The following is a 22,536-nucleotide window of genomic DNA, read 5'->3' as shown; positions in this document are numbered from 1 at the left end:
TTAATGCATAAAGTCCTCAAGCGTGACCTTGAAACCAGGCCCCACTTCCGCTGACAGACAGAAGGAGTCCAACTAACACACTGTACTGCGACTCACTCATCAGAACTCGGCGACTGCTGGTGACTCGTGTTTTGCTGCGTCGTCGTCTGAGCAGAAAGTGAGAAGTTGTCAGCAGTTTTTTTGGAGTGGAGGGATTATATTCAGGAAGTGGCTGCTGAACAAGAACAGTGTCACGTTTGCAGGCGGATGTACGGTGTGCTCCCCTGTGGGAACTACAGGAGTGACCAGTCGTACAGAATCAACCTGGCTTCGGCAAATACGGATTTACACCTAACTCAAATTCATTCAAAACATCGTAGTTGGATAGCCGCCCCACTAGGGGAAGCGCACACCATGGTCTCCTTCTGCAGAGAGATCACACAAACCTGAGATTCAATACAAAGAGGATTTTCCAACAGGAAGCAGCGGCACAAGGCTTGGACCCATGGGTTCTGGAAGGTTGGATTTTTTTAAAGCAGTACAAACGTCCCCAGCATAGGTTGACATACAATATTTATTTAGGTTCACAAAAATGATAAGTTAATTATCAGGTAGTCCACAAATATTGTGGGAATGGTCTCATACAGTCATACAGGGTGGAGGGAGCAACATACATGAGAAACCATCGAGGAACAATCCAGAAGCGCTGAGATCTCGACCAAATAAAGTGTGAAGCGTGACAGAGGATGAACAGAAACGTTACTTTAAATAAGGAGTTGGACTTTTTTTCATTAGTATGTCGATTGAGATTATTAAAGAAAAAAAAAAACACTAACCCACCAAGGCCCCTCCCTCCCTCCCACCCCTGTCTATTCAAAATATCTCATCGAATGAAAATAGAAAACGCATTAAAAACGAGGGCGACCCTGTGTGAAGTGTATTGCCGTGATCAGGGTCGACCCTCGACTGCAGTGGACCGAGGACCAGAACCCCTCAGAAAGTTTGTGTCCCCGGATAAAATGTCCTGCCCCTCCCTCCCCTGTGATGGAGGCCGCCTCCACACGACAGCGTTTTCATTCCCAAACAGCAACCAAGACCAGGATCTGCACATTTGTGGAGAGCAACTCATCTTCCAGAGACATTTCGATGAGAATATGTGATTTAAAAAGAGGGCAGTGTCAACAGGAAGTTGAACTTGGGGACAGTTGGGTGGTTGGACTCTATTTTTCAGATGACAGCGGATGTACAGCGATCAGCATAGCTGTTGAAGACATGAAAACACTGGCGTGGGAGCAGACCGCTGCCTCCCCCCCCCCCCCCGACCCCCTCCCATCGACAGGTCTGGAACTTGAGTGCTACAAAAGATGTAACAAGTTATGAACACATCATGCTAAGTGTTGATTCTGTTTACAGTCAAATACAGAGCTTTTTTTCTTCCTCACCATTTTAGCTGCTTTGACTCACACTTAAAAAAAAAACCTGAAGTCCCGCCCACTTAAAAAAAAACCACCTCCCGTTAGCCTTTCAGTAAAACACAACGATCAATATTATAAACAATATCATAATTCATGAACAATTTCTCTTTCCGGAACAAGTGTACGACGGCCGTCAGCGTGAAACTTTTGACGGACAGACGCGTGAGTGCGTGTCCGTGTGTGGCCTTTAAGAAATGAGGCTCCTAAAAACATGTCCTGCATCGCCAGCGGAAAGGTTGGTTTAAGAAGAATCCCTGATTGGCTGAGAGGAGTCAGGTGACCACAAGGTGAGGTAAGAAGAGTCCCATTGTTGGAAATGGGAGCGACAAAATGGAGGCGTTTTCCTCTAAACGTTACTGTGTGTGTGTGCGTGTGTACATTTTGATAACAAACTGAGCGGCCACGTTCATGCATACACACACCAAACGTGTGAGATTTTTTTCTTCAGTCAATCTAAAAACACAGTTCCCCTCAGACACCTGCGGGAACAGAACCAGCGGCAGAAAGACGAAATGGACCGAAAACAAAAGCAGGAGATGAGTTTTGCTGCCTTGAATGTCTTTGAACATGGTATAGAATCCTTGGGCGCGACATTTTTTAGCTCAATATATCCTCTTCTCTATTGACTCAGGAAAACTATTCAATTGCTCTCTGGTGTTAGAATTTCTGTGGATGTTGCATTGGCTCACTCCTCTTCTTCAATTGTCTGTTTAGTTTTTCTTGGTTTGCTTGAATTCCATCTCTCCCCCGTCTCGCCACTTTTGGGAAAAAGGCCGAAGTCTCTTTCTAGAATGGCTCACCCCCACCTCTCCCACCTCGCGCTCCGGCTCTCTCTCTCTTCCGTGGGTGGATGGAGGCGTATCAGTCCCGCGTGGCTCTTCATCTTTCCGCCTCCATTGCTACACTAGCTTTCTGCTCCGTGCCCGTGTGAGGGTTGACGCCCGTGGGCCAGGCGGAGCAAGGCTGCGTGGGGGGCTGCCCCTGAGTCCAGAGTCCTTGTGGAGGCTGCGGCACGTTAGGCATGTTTGGTGAGATCCCCCAGCCGCCCACCTGAGGCGGCGGCGGTGAGGTGGCCATGGGCGCCGCCATGGGGCTGCCGCTGTTAAAGCTTTCGGACGCCTTCAACCGCGAGAACATGGTCAGAGCGTCCGGGAAGTTTGGGGGCGTCGCTGGTGTGTTGGCTGGGGTGCACATCTAAGGAGGGAGAGAGAAGAGACATGATCATTGTCTGCCACACCAAAGCCTCCACGTGATCTGGAGGTACCAATTCATCAGTGATGTTCACCTTACACCTTAGTTTATCCTGTCACTCCCCCCCAGTTTGTCTGTTTAGTTGAGACGACACGGCTCTACTAGCGCAGCATGTTATCGACTCGAACTGTTGCCCTGTGTCACCTGACTTTGTTTTCAAAGATACTTAAGTCGGGTTCCTAAACTGCTGACTTTAGTGTGAAAGTGCTCCTGCACCGCCAAACAATGACCATGAGGTTGACTTCTCACTGAAGGTGAACAAGGGTGACTTTTTTTTTATGACACTGTTAAGTTTCTTATCTTGACACCAATGGAAAGGTGAAAGTTCATGGTCTCCTGCAAGCTAAGGCATGGACAGCACAAGTGGATCAGGAGTTTCTTTTTCTTTAGGGCTGTGTATTGGTAGGTATCTTGCAAAACAATGCATAAACCGATTCAGAAGTAGTACCATACATTGTGATACTGTGAGTTCAGCAATATATTGTAATAAGATCCATCATTTTAAGGGGGAGAATGTTAGTTCACTTTCAGCTATAACTTTCAGCGCAAAACAAGAATGAAAACACATGTCTCAAATGCAGCAGAAAGTGTCTAGTGTATTAAATATTGATGTAGACCTAAAACACTTAAAATGTCAAGACAATATCATACAAGTATTGCCATATTTCAGCAAAAATACTGATAGAATATTGTGTGATAAAACATTGCGATATTTGAGCACATTGATATTTTCCCACACCACACGTGTGGACTGTATTAGAAGAGACTAGAATGCCTTTATTCATCGCACATTCACTTTCCGTCAGATCTCACATGACTATGTAAGGTTTTTTTTTTTTCAATTTTTGTGGCTAATCCAGGTTACTTGCTTACAGCCCTTTGTTTACATCCACTCGCCATGTGCCCTGCAGCATCTGAGGACAGCGAGAGGCTCTTAGAGGTCGCACGCTTCGAGGATGTTTAGAAGCAGCCATTCCACGTACATCCCTGCTGGCTGACACCGGCCACAGTCATCGCTAGAGATTTTCAACATTTAAGAATGGAGGAATTAGGCGCTCGATGATGTCAGACGTGCTAGGATGCCCAGTCTGAGGTCTGTCCGCAACGTGAAGTTGCAGCTCATGAGGCGTCGACCCTGACTGAAGCTTTCTGAATGTTGCTAGGAAACAGTAGCTCTTCAACGTAGATCTGTTTCTCTCACACACTTGAGGCTAGTATGAAAAACAAAAATAACACAGTGAAAAATTATATCTGCGTTTTGAATACAATCACCAGCTAAAATGGGTCAATGTCACATCAAAAGCCATGGAACGGGTTTGGATCACTGCACATCCAAAAATAAAGTCATGAGCAGGACAAGCCAAGATCCCGTCCAAACAGCTTGCAAACAGCGTGTTTCATTCTTTACCCTCCACCACACCCTTGCGATTGGCTTGACAAGTGAACCTCAATGCTTCCTTCACAAGGTAGGACGTCAGAGAGCGGACTCTGAAGGGAAATAGCTTGGAAAAAGTGTTGAAATATTAGAGAAGCCATTATGAAGTATGTTTAAATATCTGCAAGCATCGCTGTGTTATCGTGGTTATGTCCAGCCTACTGAGGCAAACATCACACCAAATTTGAGAAGACAAGTGGCCTGGGGGAGGCACAACAGGAGCACTGGAATGCCAGCCCCTCCCCCCCGACTGAAACAGGACCACCTTGCCCTCTGTAAGTGCTGCGCCTGGCAGCTCCGCCCTGCAATGTTACCATGAGGATTTGGATCCAGCCGGGCTGAATGGAGCCAGAGTGGTACAATGTTATGAAAGGTGAGAGCGTGCACCCTGACAGGAAGCGCTGGCTCATGTCTTTGGGAACTGTTTCCTGTGGTAAAACGATACAGCGGAATGTCCAAGTGTCCTCTGTGATCCCGCTCTGTGTGGCAGGCGCTCGCTCAACAACACAAGAGAACAAAACAATGGACTCTTTGGTATGTGAGAAGAAAAACAACTCTCACAGCCACATATGCCTGTAAAACAGCCTTGAACAAATTCAAAGCAGAAGACCTGATGACGCCAACACCATGACAGCGAATAACTGCGACTTATCAGACATCCTCTCGTGATAAACTAAGTTATCGGTCATGATGGGAACACGTGTAGCAACTTCAAACAACTCGCTACTGTCTCAGTTGTGTTGTGTTGGAGTCACCTACAGAAAACAAGTTAGTCAAGGTGGCAAGAGGTTGAAAACGCCAGAGCACACAGGCCAGTCCTGAGTGGTGCCGCATCGCTCTGTATTTTCCTCCAAAACAACAACAATGAAGGCACAGATGATTGTCAAGCTTCCGCTCTGTGTTGTGTAGCGTCCATTGTGCTCTGTCAGACTAATTTTGGGGTTAAATAGTGGGTCAGAAGGAGCTAACAGTGTGAGCAGCAACTAGAATAACTTGGGAAGCCATGTGCTAATGGTATCCAAATGAAGTTGAGTTTTTTTTTCTTAAGGGAACACGGTCAAGGAGGGGAGCAGTGGTCAGGGACGCTGCCTTGACTAGACAGTGCTTAGACAAACCCCAGTCTTTTGCGTGTGTCACAATGCGCAGCCATCATGCTGTGCTGTCCTTGATGTTGGAGGACATGCGTGTTGACGGTAACCCGGACTCTTTCAAGTTGTTTATGTAGTAGCATTTTTGGGATCCAGAGGAAATAAACAGCATCCAACCATGTATAAACAGGGCCAACACCAGCACTATGGAAGGACATGTACAGGACCACTGAAGCTCAAGTCTTAAGTCAACGTCAATACAGTGAGTGTTTTCTTTGTAGCTGAAAGACACATTTCTCTCAACATTCCAAACCCACCCCATTGTTTTGTGAGTTAAACACTCTGTTAGGGAATATATTTTGTCACTTTAATTTTCTCCAAAGGGAAACAATCCTCTCATTTTCATGAATTAAGATGGTACAAACACACAACGCCCGATCAAGGTAGCCTGGCTACCCATGACCCCAGCTTGCCAACAAAACAGTGGCAGAGTCTCGGGCTACACTATCCAGCCTGACTGGTGATAATGCCTTTACTGTCAATGCCAGTGCTAGAAGAGTGTTTTGGAGGTAGAGAATCCAGCAGCAGGCGGACTCCTGAGCAACAGAGATAAACAGCAGCACTGAGGAAGCCGGTTGCTTGGTGTTTTCTCTTGGTGTGTATTAAGCAGCCTAGTAGCAGATTAAGCCAGCCAGACATGGACAGAAAAAAAAAGCAACCTGGATCAGACTAAGGTTGAAATCCAATTGGCTCTTGGAGAAGCGACGGCCACACGAGCTCCAACTAGAAGGTTAATATTTCATTAGATAGAGGCTGCGCAGACAGGCACGTGCCGACAAGGAGCTGTTTAAGTCTGGGGAAGCGGTATCAGGCCATACAAGCGCTGGTCTATTTATCTTGACGCAAATGCCGTTTGAAATATCAACACAAGTGAGAACGAATGTTTACCCCTCAGCTGGAGTTACTGTATACTTAGAAAGTGTCCTCCTCCAGCAATGGTGAGTGATAAAGTGGCGCCCACAGACTAAGGTTACACTGACACAAACTTCTTGTCTCCAAAACAGTGCTGTAATCTGACTCAGTTCAGGGAGGTCTCGCCATTCACTTCAGAGATATACAGACGGAGCAGCAGCAGGTTTGTGTTCAAAACACAGCCACCAGAGAGGCGTCGCCATGGAGACTGTTGTTATAAGAAAGAAGTGCAGCGTTCCCCTTGATGGGATGGGAGCGTGTGGTCAGGGCAGGCTGGCCTCAACTACCCTGCTCCTTCTCTGGTGTTTACCGAGCCCGACAGGACAAACTCATGGCCGAAAAACACGCCGCAATCAGACCGGCAAACTGTGTCGTGGCCACACACACAACTGCGTTTGTGGATACACGTGTGTTTGTCCACCAACACAAGTAACTCACAGCCACACAAGCCACATTCCTGATTTCTTTAGGGGTATGCGACAGGATTTATGTAGAAGATTGTGAGGTCATTCATAGGTCAAAACAGACCTATGAATGCAATGAATGAAAGGCCCATTGACTTCATCTATCAGGCTTTCACTTCACCAGTATAGAACATGCCGAACTCAGGGTCTGAGTCGTGGCCGGATCCGGCATGACATACATTGATACTATAATATTAGTTCATGGTTATATTTTGTGTATCATGGTTATATTTTGTGTACTCTGTGTGTGAGATTATAGCAGAGCGCTCTCATAGGCAGTTAAGATCTGAGAAATCTTATTTTATATTCATATTTTAAGTTGTTCTGTCTTCACTTTTTCAAATAAAAATATACCAAAGTGTTCATTTATATCAGCAGAAATGTCTTCTCCTTTCTTCACTAGATCTCCAGCGTCTTGTCCAACTGTGATTTGTTGCACCAGCTTCACACAACAGTTGCACTCATTTGCAGCGAAATGTTCTGACAGCCTGGTGAGGGTCACAAAGTCCACATTGTGGTGCCGACATGTAAAAACATTCCATCCTGATTCTCTGAGAGGACCGTCTCGTCCTCACCGTGTTAAAATAAAGAAAGACAAGTGAGCAGTTAAACAAGATGAATGTGTGGGAGGAGGTTTCGGCTCCACCAGGATCACGTCTGAACTGGTGCATTTACGTCACCAGAAGTTTAAATGGAGTTTAGGTGATTCAATAAACAGTTGCACCTTTTGTTTAATTTTGGGCGTTTTGGGCAAGTGTGAACAAACTGTCCACAGTCTTTTTATTCTCAGGAACAGTTAATGACAGATTAGATTATCTACAAAGCTGCCTCGTCAAACGCTGTTAATAGGACAGAGCATGCCGACAGTACACACAACTAGAATGTAAGGCAAAATGAACGGAGAAACCATAAGGAATCACTCCTGAATCCGGATAGCAAAACAACAAAAGTTAGAGCCCGCAAACATGTGACTTTTGATAACACATTCACATCCTGATTTACAGGAATGAAAAACCTCAAGTTGAACCGCAAGTCGGCAAAACAAACAAATCTTTTGACTGAATAAAAAGAAAGTTGTGTGGCAAAGCGGCTGTTGCGTTAGCTTTACTGACGTCAGGGAAGTAACCCATGAATATGAGCTGACATGGTATGAGTGAATGGAGGCGAAAGTCAGGCGGCACAGAACAATTTTACCGAAGAGCTCGCTTGCTTGAATCCAGGACTAAACGTCCCGAATGATGCTCATTTCAGAAGCTTGTTATAGTCAGAGTGGAGCATGCTCGCTGTACATTTATTAAAAGACAACAATAACATAAATACTATAATATTTATTTTGGCTGAGAACATGGGCGCTGCCAAAAGATAGTCTTTAGCAATCCTCGAGCTAGATTAAATAATCTAAGTCAGGGGCCCTCTTGGCTGTATTTATGGGGCCATCTTAAGGTCAAGAGAGGTCACAAATGAAACCCATAAAAATTAAAACGCTATTAAAAATATTGAAAAAATGTCTTGCAAAATAAAAAGTGGCATTAATACTTTTATTTATTTGTTTTACCCATAGATGTGTTACCAAGATACTCACCACTTAATAAGTTGAATTTAAGGCTCTACTGTCTTCGTTGTAAGAGCAGATAAAGCGGTCACCCTAGGAAATTAAACTGACCTTTTCTCCACACCACGACTTTTGAATCCTGAAGCAGGCAGACCCATAAAAAATGATTTGGAGGCCGAATCCATTGGAATTGTGAACAATGCTAGAGTGATGCATTTGTGTGCCAACTAGTTTTAAATTCACCAAATTACACAACTTGTATTTAACGTTATAAAATACAGCAGGGTTCTCCTCAGTGCTTTAACCTCCGCCCACGATCTGACACGTCTGCCAGCTTCCAATATTGCCTCAACTGGAACACAGGAAATAGCCAACAGCGCATTCAGCCATTACGACAACAAACTGACACACAGGTGCCCCGGTACTTCTTATCTTAATGAGGACAAATGATAATCCTGAAGCTTATTCAAGTCAGAAGGACAATGAAGGGCAGTAAACCGTTGCATAGATGGTGCAAAAGGCCACTGTTAATGTTTAAGTTGGAGGCTGTTCTTGTCTGCAGACACGTGATAGGTGTTGTTCGAAGACAGAAATAGTAGCCTCATACCCAAACTCATTAAAGGAAGTAGACAGGTGCTAGTGAGGGTTTCTGTCAGTTCCACTGACTGCAACACAGCAACCCACCCCCAACTCACAACCTGTGTCTCACAACCTCCAACAGCTGAACCCCAAGAATTCTCACCTATACTTTGCTAGACTCGCGTTCATAAGCTAGGTACATCATTAGTCCAGTCTTGATGAGCGTTAAAGTGGTATCCACTACAAGGAAAGGGGTAAAAATGCGTGTAAGGAAAAGAAATAAAACATAGAATGAGGGTTGTTGAGGGGAACAGGTGGTGTTGTGCGTCTGCAGGGCTCGCCACAATTACTGTAGTTTAGCCAACAATAGCTGTTCAGCAGTCCACTCGTATCTGGGAAGGAAGGAGTTGACTGGAAACAGGCAGAAGGACTGGGGCAAAGGTCAACACAAGGAGTTGAAATAGTCTATCACCATGAGTTCTATCAAAATGGTGGCAGTGTGTGATTAACACTGATGTACCTTCTAAAGGCACAATGGAGTCTTTGTTGACAAACAACTTGAACTACGCATATAAAAGAACCAGCATGCTCTCCATAGACTATGTAAAGTTCAGCTACACACATGGCGCAGTGACACCATGTGGACAAACAACCTAAACTAGCCCCTTTTTTAAATGTTAACTTGGGAAAACCAGCACGGCTCCATGTGACAACCATCTGTGTTGACATTGCACATGCTGACTCGTGAGAATGTGAAGCTACTTGAAGATTATCTTCATTTTGCTTCTGACTGGAAAGACTTTCAGCTCACGCCAAGTCGGTCTCGTCACGAGACGATCAAATGTGAAACAAGAAACTCATGATCAATCCGATCACCGTCGGTCAAATAACATGTACGCCTTCTGTGACTCCAACAAGCCGCCCGAAACACAATCCTCGCGCTCATAAACACATCTGGTCAATGAAGACGTCTCACAGATTCCAGTGGCTCAAGTTCCGTGGGCTAAACTTTGTGTGTGTGTGTGTGCGCGCATGCTTTCAGAGTGTGTGGTTAAGGTTCTGGGAAGCGGCGCTCCAGGAAACACGCAGGGCAACATGCTGGAGCATGTAGCACAGAAGGCCAGGCCTCTTCAGATGTGGCTGAGTGCTTGGCATCAGCCATACAAAACACATACAGACAGACACACAACAAAACATGTCCTCATTACCCCAAGAAACAATGCTGTAGACACACCCGCAGATGCACACTGAACACACACATTAGTCCAACCACAACATAACACATAACACACTTCTCGCATTAGGAAACAAGACAGGTGAAAAGCTGACTACATTTTTTAGATAAACTGCATGTTTCACAGTTGATCCAGCAAGGTCTAGACACAAAGAAGGACCAGTAACTTCATCAACTGGACGACACAGTTCTTCCTAGAAAACTGGGACAGATGATGCAAAGATAGTGTAAATGTTGATATGGTGACTCTGTCTGCGAGTGCCACATAAAAACGGCTTTAACCCCTTCACAGGCTTGGACGGTCTTCAGCACAGGCAAGTGATAAAAGTGAACAACGATGATACCTTAGGAACTAGTCACGTGCCTCCACCTTCATAGACAATGAAACCAAACAACTATCCTGCACTACAGAACAAAACGTGCTAATGCAAAGAAAGGGCGAAAGTAAAACCACACTTCAAAAGTCTACAGATACACGCAAACGTTTTTCCTCGAAGTTGAACAAAAAGTGTCTGATCTTGCAGGTTAGGGTGTTCAAACCACAAGTTTCACGAAGCGTAGTCGAAACCTGTGGCCTGCTGCTGGTGGGCTAAACTCTGAAATACTACATTTTGTTGCACGAAGAAACTAAACTATAGAGAAACTTTCCATTATGACAGGTGGCGAATTAGTCATCTTACTTTACCACCAACCTTTGCCAAGAAGTGGGGTCGAAGACAAGAAAGTTACACTTTGAAAACACTGTCATTTGGATGTGTGTAGGACAAAATGTTAACATTCTGAACCCACGCAGCGTGTTATCTTTAAAAAATGTGGTTCATCCACAGCTTGTCGCCAAGTCAGCTAATGCTGTATGCTATTCATCAAATTTGCCATTGTCCAACAGGACAACTGAGACAAGGACTGGAAAGTGTTGCACCCTCAGATGAGGTGGACTAGCAGGACTGTTGCAGTTACATCATCAACCTAAATATCAGGCTTAGCCGAACAGCGTCTCTCTACTTCTCAGACCACACCTACTGACGGGGAATTGAGAGCAGACAGTGGTGAGTGTGAGTTTGTCACATGACATCATGATTTATGAACATAATTATACCGCTGCTCTTCTGCACTGGGTAAACCACTCTGGTCTCATCTCACCGGGACCTTCCATGGGCAGAGGAAAAACCTGGACTTGATGAACCCAGTGCCATAAAAAAAACAAAAAGGCTGCCTCTGCCATAAAATGCATTGGGAGTTTAATTAAATCAGGCTTCTTCATTTTATGCTTGACTACAGATAAAGTGACTAAATGCAAAAATGTGGTTTCTTCACATTTTTCTTACTGGTACTTGTCCATGTTGGGTGGAGCACTGCAACAAGAGGAAACTATAAAACCATTTAACTGGATACAGATGAGATGCTGAAGCAGAAAAGCTCTACGGCGGTTGTGAGCTGAGGTTGGCAGCGAAGGCGCGTTTTATGGGGGGGAGGCAAGGCAAACTGTGAAAAATTGAACAAAATTTCAATTGCATAAAAACGGTAGAAGGAAGGTTGACAAGATTAAACCAGGGAAAAAATACTATTTTATAAGGTTCTTCAATGACGAAGCTTCGATGGAAAAAAAAAAAGTAATTCAAAATGGAGAGTACGAGTTTTAAAAACTGCATTTAGTGCCAGTTGGTGAAGTGCTGACACTTTGGCATACAACCGTTTATTTTTTTTACGTGTGGCTTGAAAACCGATTGATTTGACACACAAATAATTCAGACTCACTGTGACTCACACAAAGACATCACCAGATCATTTTTAATTGTTTTCACAGGCTGAAATTAAAGCAGCCTTTGTCGATCACATGATCGAGTTCACATGTTCCCACACAGAAGTGGAAGTCATGTAGTTATGCTACTTCCTTGTTGCGGATCACATGAATGTTCATTCACATCCCTGTGGTTCTAGTAACCAAGAAGGGGAACTTTGTCAAGAAAGAAGTGTCCACAGGATATCAGCAGTGAGATTATTATCCAGGTCATAAACGCAAGAAAAACATGAATATGGGTTTAAGAGAATGCAAGTTAACCCAAACACATCTACTTAACAATTAGATTCAAATAGACACATTTTGAACAATGTTTTGTTGGGAGTTTGGAAGATGTCTAATTAGGACTTTGTGTGTTGTGTTGTTCTAGAATCGCCTCCAAACATTCCAAGAGTACCAGGGACTGATCAATTTCTAAAGCAACTGCAACTAGTTATGCAATGAGAGGTTGGTAGTTGTGTTAAACTAGGAGTAAAAAAGACATTTTGGGAAAGTACTTGACTTTTCAACAAGTGACATACTATATCTCAAACAATAATACATTTTACTATCATCACCAATACATTTAAATTCGAGGGCAGACAGAAATATGGGTGAGAAAAAGGATATGAGTAAAAACAAATGACATACAAGAATGTTAGAAAAATCAGTAAAACAACAAAAGTCAAAGCAGCAAAGAATTAGGCTAGAAATTAAAGATGTCCTCCACTTCAAAAACACCTTTGAAGTAAATATCTCTAAGCAGCGAGCAGAATTTTCAACACGTGCAGAAACAAAACAAATGAAAGACGCATTTTTATTTGATAAAGGGATTAGACTCCCTCACCCAGAGGCGTCGAAAACACGGCTCCCAGATGGAATTTGCATGCCAAGACAAGCTTTGTCAATTTTAAATTGGGAAAACCAAAAACTTTGAATAACTGAAATATATTCATAAAACTGTCTGGCTTTAAAAGAGCATAAATCTTCCACAACATTGTACATGTATCCACTCTACAGGGCCCCGTGACCCAGGTTGACAGCATGTTAAACCCAAACTAAATCATTTACCCATGTCTGGGTTTAAGATTTGCATCATCCACCTTTGTGAGGCCTGGAAGTACATTAACCGTTGTATCAGTTTAAACAGCAAACACACCAATGCAACTACACTACTGAGATTAGTGAAGGACACAACTAACACTGACTGAATAATAATTGACAATACCAGGAGCTAGACCAGTGAAAGTGTACCCACGCTCTGAGTGACCTACATGCATTTTAACCTTGCTATACTGCCAAGAACTGCTCAGCCTGTGCCATTGTGCTCAGGGAGAGGCTACCAGCTACAACCAGAAGAAGTGCCCGTTTGTGTTGTGACACAAAATATTAAGGGTGATGAGTGACGTCAAGGTACTTGAAATGTACACTAAACAGTCCACCAAACAGGGAAACTAAGTAAATGGTTAAGAGTGACGGTGAAAGGATTAGATCTGCACGCCAAACGGCTGTTTGCTGATAAGGAGAACGGTTGTCCAACTCTGGTACACACACACACAATCACAGATGGGGAAGTGGGTGAGGTTAGCTTGCTAAATGCAGAAACAGGAGCATGTTTTCTGAGTTGATTATGCAAGATCATGTCTGAAACAACCACACACACTCGAATAGCGCTGATACACATTTTGACAATAACATCTTGTAGTTCTCTAATCCGCAGTCACTCCCTCGTGGATGGTTTCACATAATGAAACCTTTAGAGGCTGTTTGTATTTTGGTCAGATGATCCGTGTCGACCAATGGAAGATAAGTCGCAATATGTTTCTGTATGACATAGCTTACAGAGAGCAATGCACGACTTCTTATTTACAAACAGTTATATGAAAAGATCTGAACCTGCCACAGATATCTTCACTACACCGTTCTAGAGGATGTATGTTGCTGGACACTGTCATGGACACAGGAGCAAACAAAGGCTCATGTGTTGCCAAAATGTTGTGACAGGCTGAAATGCTGCTGCTGCTGTTTTACAATTCAGACATGGACGTGCTAACGGTAAAGGTCACTTCCAGCTTGTATTAAATGGTCTTTAACAAGGCTTTAATGGATGACTATTTGGATTAGTAAAGGGAGTTAAGGGAAGTAAAAAAAAACAGACATGTCTATAAAGGATTTGTAAATAGTATTATGTGGTGCATGACAGAGTTTTGATGGAATAATTTGACTGATGTATTTGAATATGTTTAGGTCAAAATGTATTCCTTTCACACTACTGTAAAATAAGTCTGTCATCGCTAGAGTTGAACTCAATTTGGGTACATTAAAGTTACTTAAAAATAGTGAGTCAATTTTCACACTACATCAGGTAGTCCAACTTAATCGCACTAAAGAACGAAACTGGTAATATTATGAAACAAATTACAGTCAATCTGCCATTTAATTCTTGGTTGAAGCTAAACGTTGCATTCTTCTCTCCATGTTTAGTATCTAATGGCTCGTTGTTTCACTTCTCCAACACAACACAAAAGACTACTGAATGACATTGCACCAACCTTTTCTTCTTGGACAATGATCACTGATCTACTATTCCACATATTTGTGCTAAAAATCATATAAAATGGACCCAGCATTGCTGCAGCTATGTAGCGCTGCTGTTCGGTTTTAAAATGTTTTCAAAAACAACAACTCGTAAAAGATCATAACTAATGTGAGACAAAGACAGGACAGCAGGATTCAACAAGCGAGCCATAAACAGACAGAACGCTCACTTTGACAACATAATAATGAAGCATTCAAAAAAGACAAAAGAAGAACCGATGATCAGAGAGGGTTGTGTTTGTGTTAAATGGATAACCAATGGCGTTTATTTTGTTTAAACCCCGGCCGACATAGTAAACAGAGGATGTAACGGAATGAATGAGGACGTCTTCTTGTGATTGTTAGGAATGCGTTGTGGAAAAAACACTAGCTTGATTGAAGTCTGGGGAGGTGGTGATTGAGAATATATAAAAAGCATAACTGCATATACTGTACATGCGTGCCTGATTTCTTCCAGGAGATGTTTCCTCTTCATCCTAAATAAAAGGCTCCCTTTGTTCAGAGTAATCTAAACACTGAACGGTGAATATCTGCATTCATGTTTCCTCTCTCTGACACACACACACACACAGGCTCTGTGACTGTGGCTGCAGCAGCTGCCTGCCAGTGTTTATTTCTGGAAGCTCACAACATGGCCGACATGTGCTTTGTTATTGTTAGAACAACATCAGTCCGCTCGTCTATAAGGCTTGTTTACCCGCCCCCTCCGCTAAATACAACATAAGAGCCCGAACCAAACACCCGTTTCTGTTGATCACTTTCATACATGTGCTGATGTAATGAGTGTTTTAAAGGTATGCTGTGTTCTCCCCTCCTCCTCCTCTTCCTCCCCACACTCACCATTTGATGATGATGGCCATATGGAATATTTGTTTCTTGAAAAAAGGCACTGAGCGCAGTCTAGAAGAGAACAGAATCAAATCGTTACAATTCGATGCCCTTTCGAGTCAAACGGACACATCACGTGAGTCACACGAGACACCGCTACTTTCACACTATACGCGAGTTTTATTGTCGAGTGTAGATGACTAAATTCAGGACGGACTACTACACCATTGATCTTCATTTAGGCTGGTCGACACGGCACGACGGTCGTGTCCATTGCGTAATAGTGCACTGGGCCTCGGATGAAGGCTGCTGTCATGTGTCGGATTATGGAATTTAATCTGAGTCCCAAAGTCTAATTGGATGTTTCAGCCCATGGTTCAGTTTAGCGAACGCTCCGACGTACAAATGTGCTTCATTTTCCGCCTGAAAAGCGATAAAACGCTGGGTTTTGACAAGTAGAGAGAGCTAGAACACGTTGAACTGATCGAAAAGTGGACCTCAATAAGCGCCTTCTGAGGCGAAACCGAGCTGTTTCCGTGCGGTTGTACCTCGAACTGCCAATGTGCCGCCTGCAGGAGCTGCTTCGCTTGGTCTGCCGCACAACCCGCCGTCAGGACGAACTGGTTAATCATGACTTGGTGTTTGAGTTCATCCATTTTCCACGAAACCCGTGTCCTAGTCTCGCCGGCTGACTCAGGGGCACACGCTGGACCTTCTGGCTTCCTTTTCACTCGAGTTGTATTCCGTCTTCCTGCCTCACTCGTCCACCATTACAGCCGGTTGGGCAAACACAAATATTTACTGTAGGAGCGGTGATGGGGCGGGGTGTGCGGTGATTGACAGCGGAGAGTGGCCAATCACGCGCTGCCATCGACGGTGGGATTTGTAGGCTGTCACGCTCGGGTCTCGAGTCAGCTCGCGACGTGCTTGATTCTTCCACACAGCCGACGCAATAACTCAAAACTATAGAACCAAAGTCACCTATTCTTCATCCAAATCGCCTTTCCGTCGAGTAATCCTCCTTGTTGGTGTTTAACACCACAGGAGAAACGTGAGCTAGGGTTTGTTTTGGACTACACGTCCCATGATCCACCTGCGCTTTGTTTGTAAAGCACCGGAAGGCAGGCTTTTTGTGAATGACGGCAGCCCCTGTCCAATTCCCATGCACGCGGTGTCACCATCTTTCCAAATATGGTAAACAAAATCCACCGTCGCCAATTGCGACGCTCGCAGTTAAATTTGGGACAGTCGACAGCCGCATCCAAACGTCCTCGCTGCGCAGCTCTTCTTTCAATATTCACCCTTGATTCTATTACATGTCTTTGCTGTTGTATTTTGATATGCGCTTATTAAGCTACGGTCATGTACGTCACGATGTCAACAATCTGTTGAAATAGAGACCGAAAGAGTCATGTTTTTTCGAACGTACGTTTCATTTTCGGAACATGCTATTTGTTATTGTATCGGTAAATAAAGAAACGCAGCGCTGTGATGTGAGATTACGTAATACTTCAGTGACAGTACGACTACTACGCCAGACGCAACGCAGCCTTCCAGCCAAGCGTTGAGGGGGAAGGTACGGAAACTATCAAAGAGGCCGTTAGTGTGTAAAACGAGCCCTCTGAGAGCGAAACACCGCGAAGGATTGTGGGTAAATATACAGTGTAAACACAGCTCGTCCTCATAAAGCCAGGTTTATAGGCGCACCGCGGAACAAACGTTTGACAACAGAGACATCTGCCGGTGAAATAAAGAACTTTTTTTTTATTGCGTCAGTAGACAGCTGGGCTTTAATGGTTAGTTCTAAGTGATGCATGTCATTTGTGGAATGTGCACTTGGGGTTATGATGTCCACACACAGAGAAAAAAACACTCGGATACAACGCAGCACAGATTTCCTAAGTGATTCAATATCGAATACACTGGAATCTTGTATGTTTGATAGCCAAATTTTGCAGCCGCAGCACCCACTATATCAAGTGGGTGGTGTTTGTTTTCTGTAAAATCAAGGGAACTTAATGCAACCGACCGTTAGTAAGAGAGAGAGCTAAAAAAATGTTGTTTTTAAAAACGTGTTTTTAGTCGTTTGTTTCACACCAAATCCGATCTGATACAAAGCGTGACCGCTAATATGATAAATCCTGGCTTTATCATATTAGCAGAAAAAAATATAATGATGCAATGGGGGGGAATGGTGTCACAAACCTTGCTTTTTGTTACTTGCCTCGTCCACGTACTGTTTGTGTGCTCAAGGCAACAATGAGAACAGCTGCTCAAACAAGGAGCTGTCCCTCTGTCAAGAAACTGAACAAACCAAAAACGTCTTTCAGAATCGAGACTCCTTGGCAAGATGCAACAGCTGGTCTGACATATCTACAACTTATCCATCCTTTGGCACCATGGCAGTGTTTCCCTTTCTTCTCCAAATAGAGGAATTTCTCTGACTCTGAATAGTCACTCAACTGTGTGAATGGGGACAGTAAAAGTATCTATTGTCATGTTACATGAGTAACAACAGACCCGAATTAATTAAATGAACAATGTGGACGAATAACTTTTCCCGCGGCCCAGTGAAAGCAACTGCGAGTGCCACTGTTTTTAAACACAAAAATGTGTTTTTCTCGAATTAGTATCCATCTTTGAATGTACAATTCTGAAAGCGAACACATACATGTCCAGTTTGTATATTGAATTTAATGATCGACCGAAATAAGCTGTGGCTACAGCACCAACTGTGTCCACTAGGTGGTACTGTTTCCCGTAAAATTCACTGCCCCATGGCTGCCATAATACAACCATCAACGAAGTGTCTTGTTTATTCCAGTAATACCGTCATTAGTATAAAACATTTTCGGTGCGATACACTAGGCGTGAAATTTCGACTGAGAACTTTGAATACGTCCACAACAAAAGTGACGCAACACAGCTTTCTTTAAGCACATAAAGTGTGAATGCATAAACAGCATTTACAAACTATTATTCCGAATCAGTAACAGCTTTATTGCCAAGGTCAGTGAGGATCCCAGTGCTTTGACATAGCGCACAATAACGAACAACAATAATAATAACAATAATAATAATAATAATAATCGCCTCCTAATGGATGAAAAGCCGTAAACCCTATAATAATCTCGCAGGACACCTTCCAGAGCTTTGCTTGTTGAGACAACGCACTAATCCATAATGTATCTTGGAACGGAAATGACGTGAATAAGTGAAATATTGTTTATCTTCATGGTGGTCCACTTTCTACCTTTTATCATCCCCTTTAGAGACTGATCATTGATTTATTGTGTAACACATCTTACGCTGAACTGTTTGTCCAGTGACTGTCATTGCAAAAGTTGTCGACTTTAGATAAAAGCCAGATGAAAGGAAAATGACTGGAAATGCTCATATAGTTTTCGAATCCATTCAGTGTAAGTCTTCTCTACTTCAAGACCCTGGGCCTATCTGGTTCTGCCATCGAAAGACGTAATGCCAACACACGCTTATCAGCTTAAGAGGTTCGTTTTTCTCTTCTTGCGTTATTGTGTCCTGCTCGCGGGACGTGTGGCGCGTCTTTTTCAGCGCCTGCAGGCTGCACATAGGTCACATTTCTGTCTGTATCCGGGACGAAAGTGACTAGAGACGGGGGAGGAAAGAAGCGAGCCCCACAGCCAATCAGATCAGCTCTACCCGGCTTTTAAGGCGCTGGTGGGAGGTCTCTCGGGCTTTTAGAGCCAGTTATTTCACTACATCCATGCATTTGTAAAGCTCTGAGACCCAGCGACAACACCAGAGAGCGGAGTGTGTCTACGAGTCCCACTGCTGGTGGATATGTATTTGGTCTAAGCAGCGTCTTGCCCTTTCTTTTCTCATGATCTGTTGGATGCGCTTCTCCACCCGCCGCCGCACTTGTTGCGCACAGACTGCCGAGACAGGAGCGACAACAGGTGCACACTGAGCATCCTCGAGGTGAGTCCGTCACTTCCTCCGCTCCCTACGTTCCCCGCGAGCTAATTTCTCTTTTCGTTTCCAGACTGAACCTTGGAAAGTTTAAATGCCGATTTGAGGAGCCCCTTATTCAGCCGTGACGAAGCACTCAGACTCAGGATGCCGGTCCTGACCAACAGCGACGTCGCCGATAAGTTACAAGGGAAATGGCTGTCGGTTTTCCCGGATAATCAACTCTCTGGTACCGACTCTGTCACTCCAGACGACAGCCTGACAAGTCTCCACTGGCTTCAGAATTTCTCCATCCTGAGCGCGGATCCTGAGCGAGCGCAAGGAGCCGCTCACGGCTGCGCGTCCTCACAGCAGCAGCAGCAGCAGCAGCTCTTCCTCCGGCGCCTGGGCTTCCCTACAGGGGGTAGCGAGTCTCCTTCCAGTCCGCCGGCGGGGGATACCGCGGCCACGGGGATGCCTCTGTACCTCGGCAGCCCAGTCACCTCCGGCAGTGACCCCACAGCGCCTCGGTTCTCCAATTGCGCACACATGGGGAGCGGTTACGCACAGATCCAGCCCAGCCCGCCGGTGGAGGTCGACTACAAAACCAACCCCAAGGTCAAGCCGCCGTATTCTTACGCGTCGCTCATCTGCATGGCGATGCAAGCGAGCAAGCAGCCAAAAGTGACTCTGTCCACCATCTACAACTGGATCACGGAGAATTTCTGCTACTACAGACACGCAGAGCCCAGCTGGCAGGTAACGGATCACCCCTTTCTATTATTGATGACTCACTAAAGTGGTGAGAATTTGACTCCCAAGTCACCAACCATTGCTGGGTATCTTTTTGTTTCAATGTAGCAAAAACATCTGAAGCTCCACTAGAGCTTTTTTTTTTTTTTTCCAGAAAATTTCCATCATTCTGAAGGGGGCTCTGGGGGCTTGTCTGAGGGGACACGTAGCTGAAGCGTTTCACACTGTGTGTGCGTGTGCACGTGCGTGCGTGTTAATGAGGGCTCCTGAGAGACATGGCAGCAAAGCACAGCAGATCATGTTGGAGATGCTTCTCACTAGAAAGCCTCATTAGCTATATTTGCTGGCCTACACAAACAACAACAATACCCCGCTGGCACACAGCCTGCTTACACACTCACACACCTACACTCACACACCACATCCATCCTCACATCAAGTGTTCATGTAATAATTTTGAGGCATTAATGAAATCAACAATTCCCTGCTGCGTCTGCTTCCATTGCCTTATCTATTCATTTATATCAAAGTACACAGACCAGTTAAAAAAACAACTGGTATAGGCTTAGATCGTAAGGGGGGTATCACACCACTATGACAGCTGTAGCGAGGGAGACATTAAATATTTTTCAACAAAGAACTGAATAAAGTATTGATCTCTGGTGTGTGTGTTTCCCCCACAGAACTCCATCCGCCACAACCTGTCGCTCAACAAGTGTTTCAGGAAGGTGCCCAGACAGAAAGACGAGCCGGGCAAAGGAGGTTTCTGGCAGATTGATCCTCAGTATGCAGACATGTTTGTCAATGGCATCTTCAAACGCAGAAGGATGTCTGCCAACAGCTACAACAACGGTGGTGGTGGTGCTCAGAGGCCGAGCAAACTGGGTTACCACCATAACATCTGCCCTTATCAAAGCGGTAACAGCATTGGGAACAAAAGGAAACACATGTCGGCGAAAAGCAAGCCTCCAAGGGCGACAGAGTCGCCTCTTTTGGCGACGGATGCCCAAAAGGCCGACTTCCTTCGGGGGGACTTTGACCTGGAATCCGTGTTTGACGATGTTCTCAGTGGGAACTGTAGCACCTTCGAGGACTTGGATATCAATACGGCGCTGAGTTCTTTGGGTTGTGAGATGGAAGCCTCCATGCAGGTGCGGCAGCAGCACACATCAGGACTTGGACGTTGGTATGGAGGAGTGGATCAGAGCCAGCACGTGAACCATCAGCAGCCCTACGGCTACATGGACATGGCCTCCACCGCTTCCATGGAGTGTCTGCTCGGAGAGCTTCAGCAGCAGCCACAGACGGACGAGGACCTGCTGCAGTCGCATCACATGCAGCCAGACGAATCTTCAGCCACCTTGTTCCAGGACCAGCCGGTTGAGGTTGTCCTGCAGCCCTGGGAGGAGACAAAAGAGGAAGTGCACTCCATTCCTCTGACACTGGATCAAGGCTTTGGCTTGTGTGAAAGCTTCTTCATGGACATGCAGCCCTGGGAGCGAGTAGAAACCTATTTGTGATCTCATCTGAACTCATGAAGACTTTCTCTTTTCTCCTGAATCACAAACATGAATCTCAAAATGTCTTCAAATTCATCTCTTTTGATTCACATGACAAAGTGGAGCGAATCAGCACCTGTCTGACCTGACAGTGGACTTTTGGGGGTTGCCTTTAAGAAAGAAAGAACTATGAAGAGTTACAGATACAAATTCATCTTTACGCAGTTTTCAATAATGAATTATCAACACTGTTTTGCTACAGTTTCTGTACATTTATCCCTCACCTGGTGGGACAGCTCCAGTGTTGCCATGAAACATGACTTTTCTGCAACTTTTGCAATGATAGAGATCTGAGAAAAAGTGGGGCTGCAATTCCAGTCATACATCTGCGTATCACTTTTTTGTACAAAGAGAATTTCATTAATATATATTCTATAGCATGAGCTAAACAAACTGTTCATCAATTGGATGGCAACAACACAAGCAAGCTTGAGGTGCATCCTCTTTGTGATGGTCATGAATTTAAACATTATGCACTTTTGGAGGAGAAACCATTTCAGGAGAGGTAAAAATAATTTTTTTTCCAATGACATTTTTGTAACGTCAAAGGGCCATAAGTGCAAATCTTGGTGTTCTCGTGTATTTTTACTACAGTAACATTTGTTTTGCGTAAATACACAGCTATATTTACCACTAATAATACAGTAATTATTTTGCAGACATTTAATTAGTTATGCAGGCCGCTGATGATGACGACGCAGGGTGGTGGACTTTTCCTTCTGTCACTTTTATTCCTTTACGTCTGTATAGTTTGCTTTTCAATGATGACTATTATAATCTTTATAAACAACTTGATTGTGAAATTACTGGATCAACGCCACATTGTCTTTTCATGTTATGTTTGTTTGTATATTGTTTTTATAAAAAGAAAAAGAACGCCTCAATGCAATACATGGTGTCAATTAAAGATTTTATCATTATTCGTTGTAGATGTGTTGTTTTTGAAATGTTTTTAGTCAGAAAGGTGCTGTAAGTCAAGAAGACTATTCTTTGGAAACTGTGACCAGAATCTCTCAGGCGAGCAGGGCTTCCTGAAGACACCAGAGATGTTCGTTCTGCCTTTCA

The 22,536-nt window shown here is 44.3% G+C and overlaps 2 protein-coding genes across 3 annotated transcripts; one reads left to right on the top strand and one right to left on the bottom strand.

Annotated features, from left to right (window-relative positions):
• Window positions 1–535: 535 nt before the first annotated feature.
• ubald1a (UBA-like domain containing 1a) lies at window positions 536–16,391 on the bottom strand. Its single transcript, XM_053867154.1, has 3 exons — window positions 15,781–16,391; window positions 15,245–15,304; window positions 536–2,648 (listed from the first exon to the last, which is right to left on the bottom strand). The coding sequence occupies exons 1-3, from the start codon at window positions 15,886–15,888 to the stop codon at window positions 2,334–2,336; spliced, it is 483 nt and encodes a 160-aa protein (XP_053723129.1). The 5' UTR covers window positions 15,889–16,391; the 3' UTR covers window positions 536–2,333.
• On the top strand, window positions 15,248–22,381 carry foxj1b (forkhead box J1b). Of its 2 annotated transcripts, XM_053867143.1 has the most exons (5): window positions 15,317–15,368; window positions 18,651–18,738; window positions 19,143–19,189; window positions 19,254–19,918; window positions 20,596–22,381. In XM_053867143.1, exons 4-5 carry the CDS (start codon window positions 19,328–19,330, stop codon window positions 21,430–21,432), a joined length of 1,428 nt encoding a protein of 475 aa, XP_053723118.1. In that variant the 5' UTR covers window positions 15,317–15,368; window positions 18,651–18,738; window positions 19,143–19,189; window positions 19,254–19,327; the 3' UTR covers window positions 21,433–22,381. The 2 variants fall into 2 exon arrangements, with proteins under 2 accessions (XP_053723109.1, XP_053723118.1); XM_053867134.1 differs by lacking the exon at window positions 18,651–18,738 and having other exon boundaries at window positions 15,248–15,368.
• The last annotated feature ends 155 nt before the right edge of the window (window positions 22,382–22,536 follow it).

The sequence above is a fragment of the Synchiropus splendidus genome, chromosome 1 (genome assembly GCF_027744825.2).
Source record: "Synchiropus splendidus isolate RoL2022-P1 chromosome 1, RoL_Sspl_1.0, whole genome shotgun sequence".
NCBI lineage: Eukaryota > Metazoa > Chordata > Actinopteri > Syngnathiformes > Callionymidae > Synchiropus > Synchiropus splendidus.
Note: the sequence above shows the minus strand (reverse complement) of the source record. Positions and strands in the feature narration are given on the sequence as shown.

Excerpts from the sequence above, each read along its gene's own strand:
- ubald1a (XM_053867154.1), bottom strand. The coding sequence starts at position 15,888 with ATGGATGAACTCAAACACCAAGTCATGATTAACCAGTTCGTCCTGACG. Across the intron at positions 15,305-15,780 it reads CGGCACATTGGCAGTTCGAG|ACTGCGCTCAGTGCCTTTTT; the intron begins GTACAACCGCAC and ends GTTCTCTTCTAG. Across the intron at positions 2,649-15,244 it reads ATGGCCATCATCATCAAATG|ATGTGCACCCCAGCCAACAC; the intron begins GTGAGTGTGGGG and ends CTCCCTCCTTAG.
- foxj1b (XM_053867134.1), top strand. The coding sequence starts at position 19,328 with ATGCCGGTCCTGACCAACAGCGACGTCGCCGATAAGTTACAAGGGAAA. Across the intron at positions 19,919-20,595 it reads ACGCAGAGCCCAGCTGGCAG|AACTCCATCCGCCACAACCT; the intron begins GTAACGGATCAC and ends TTTCCCCCACAG.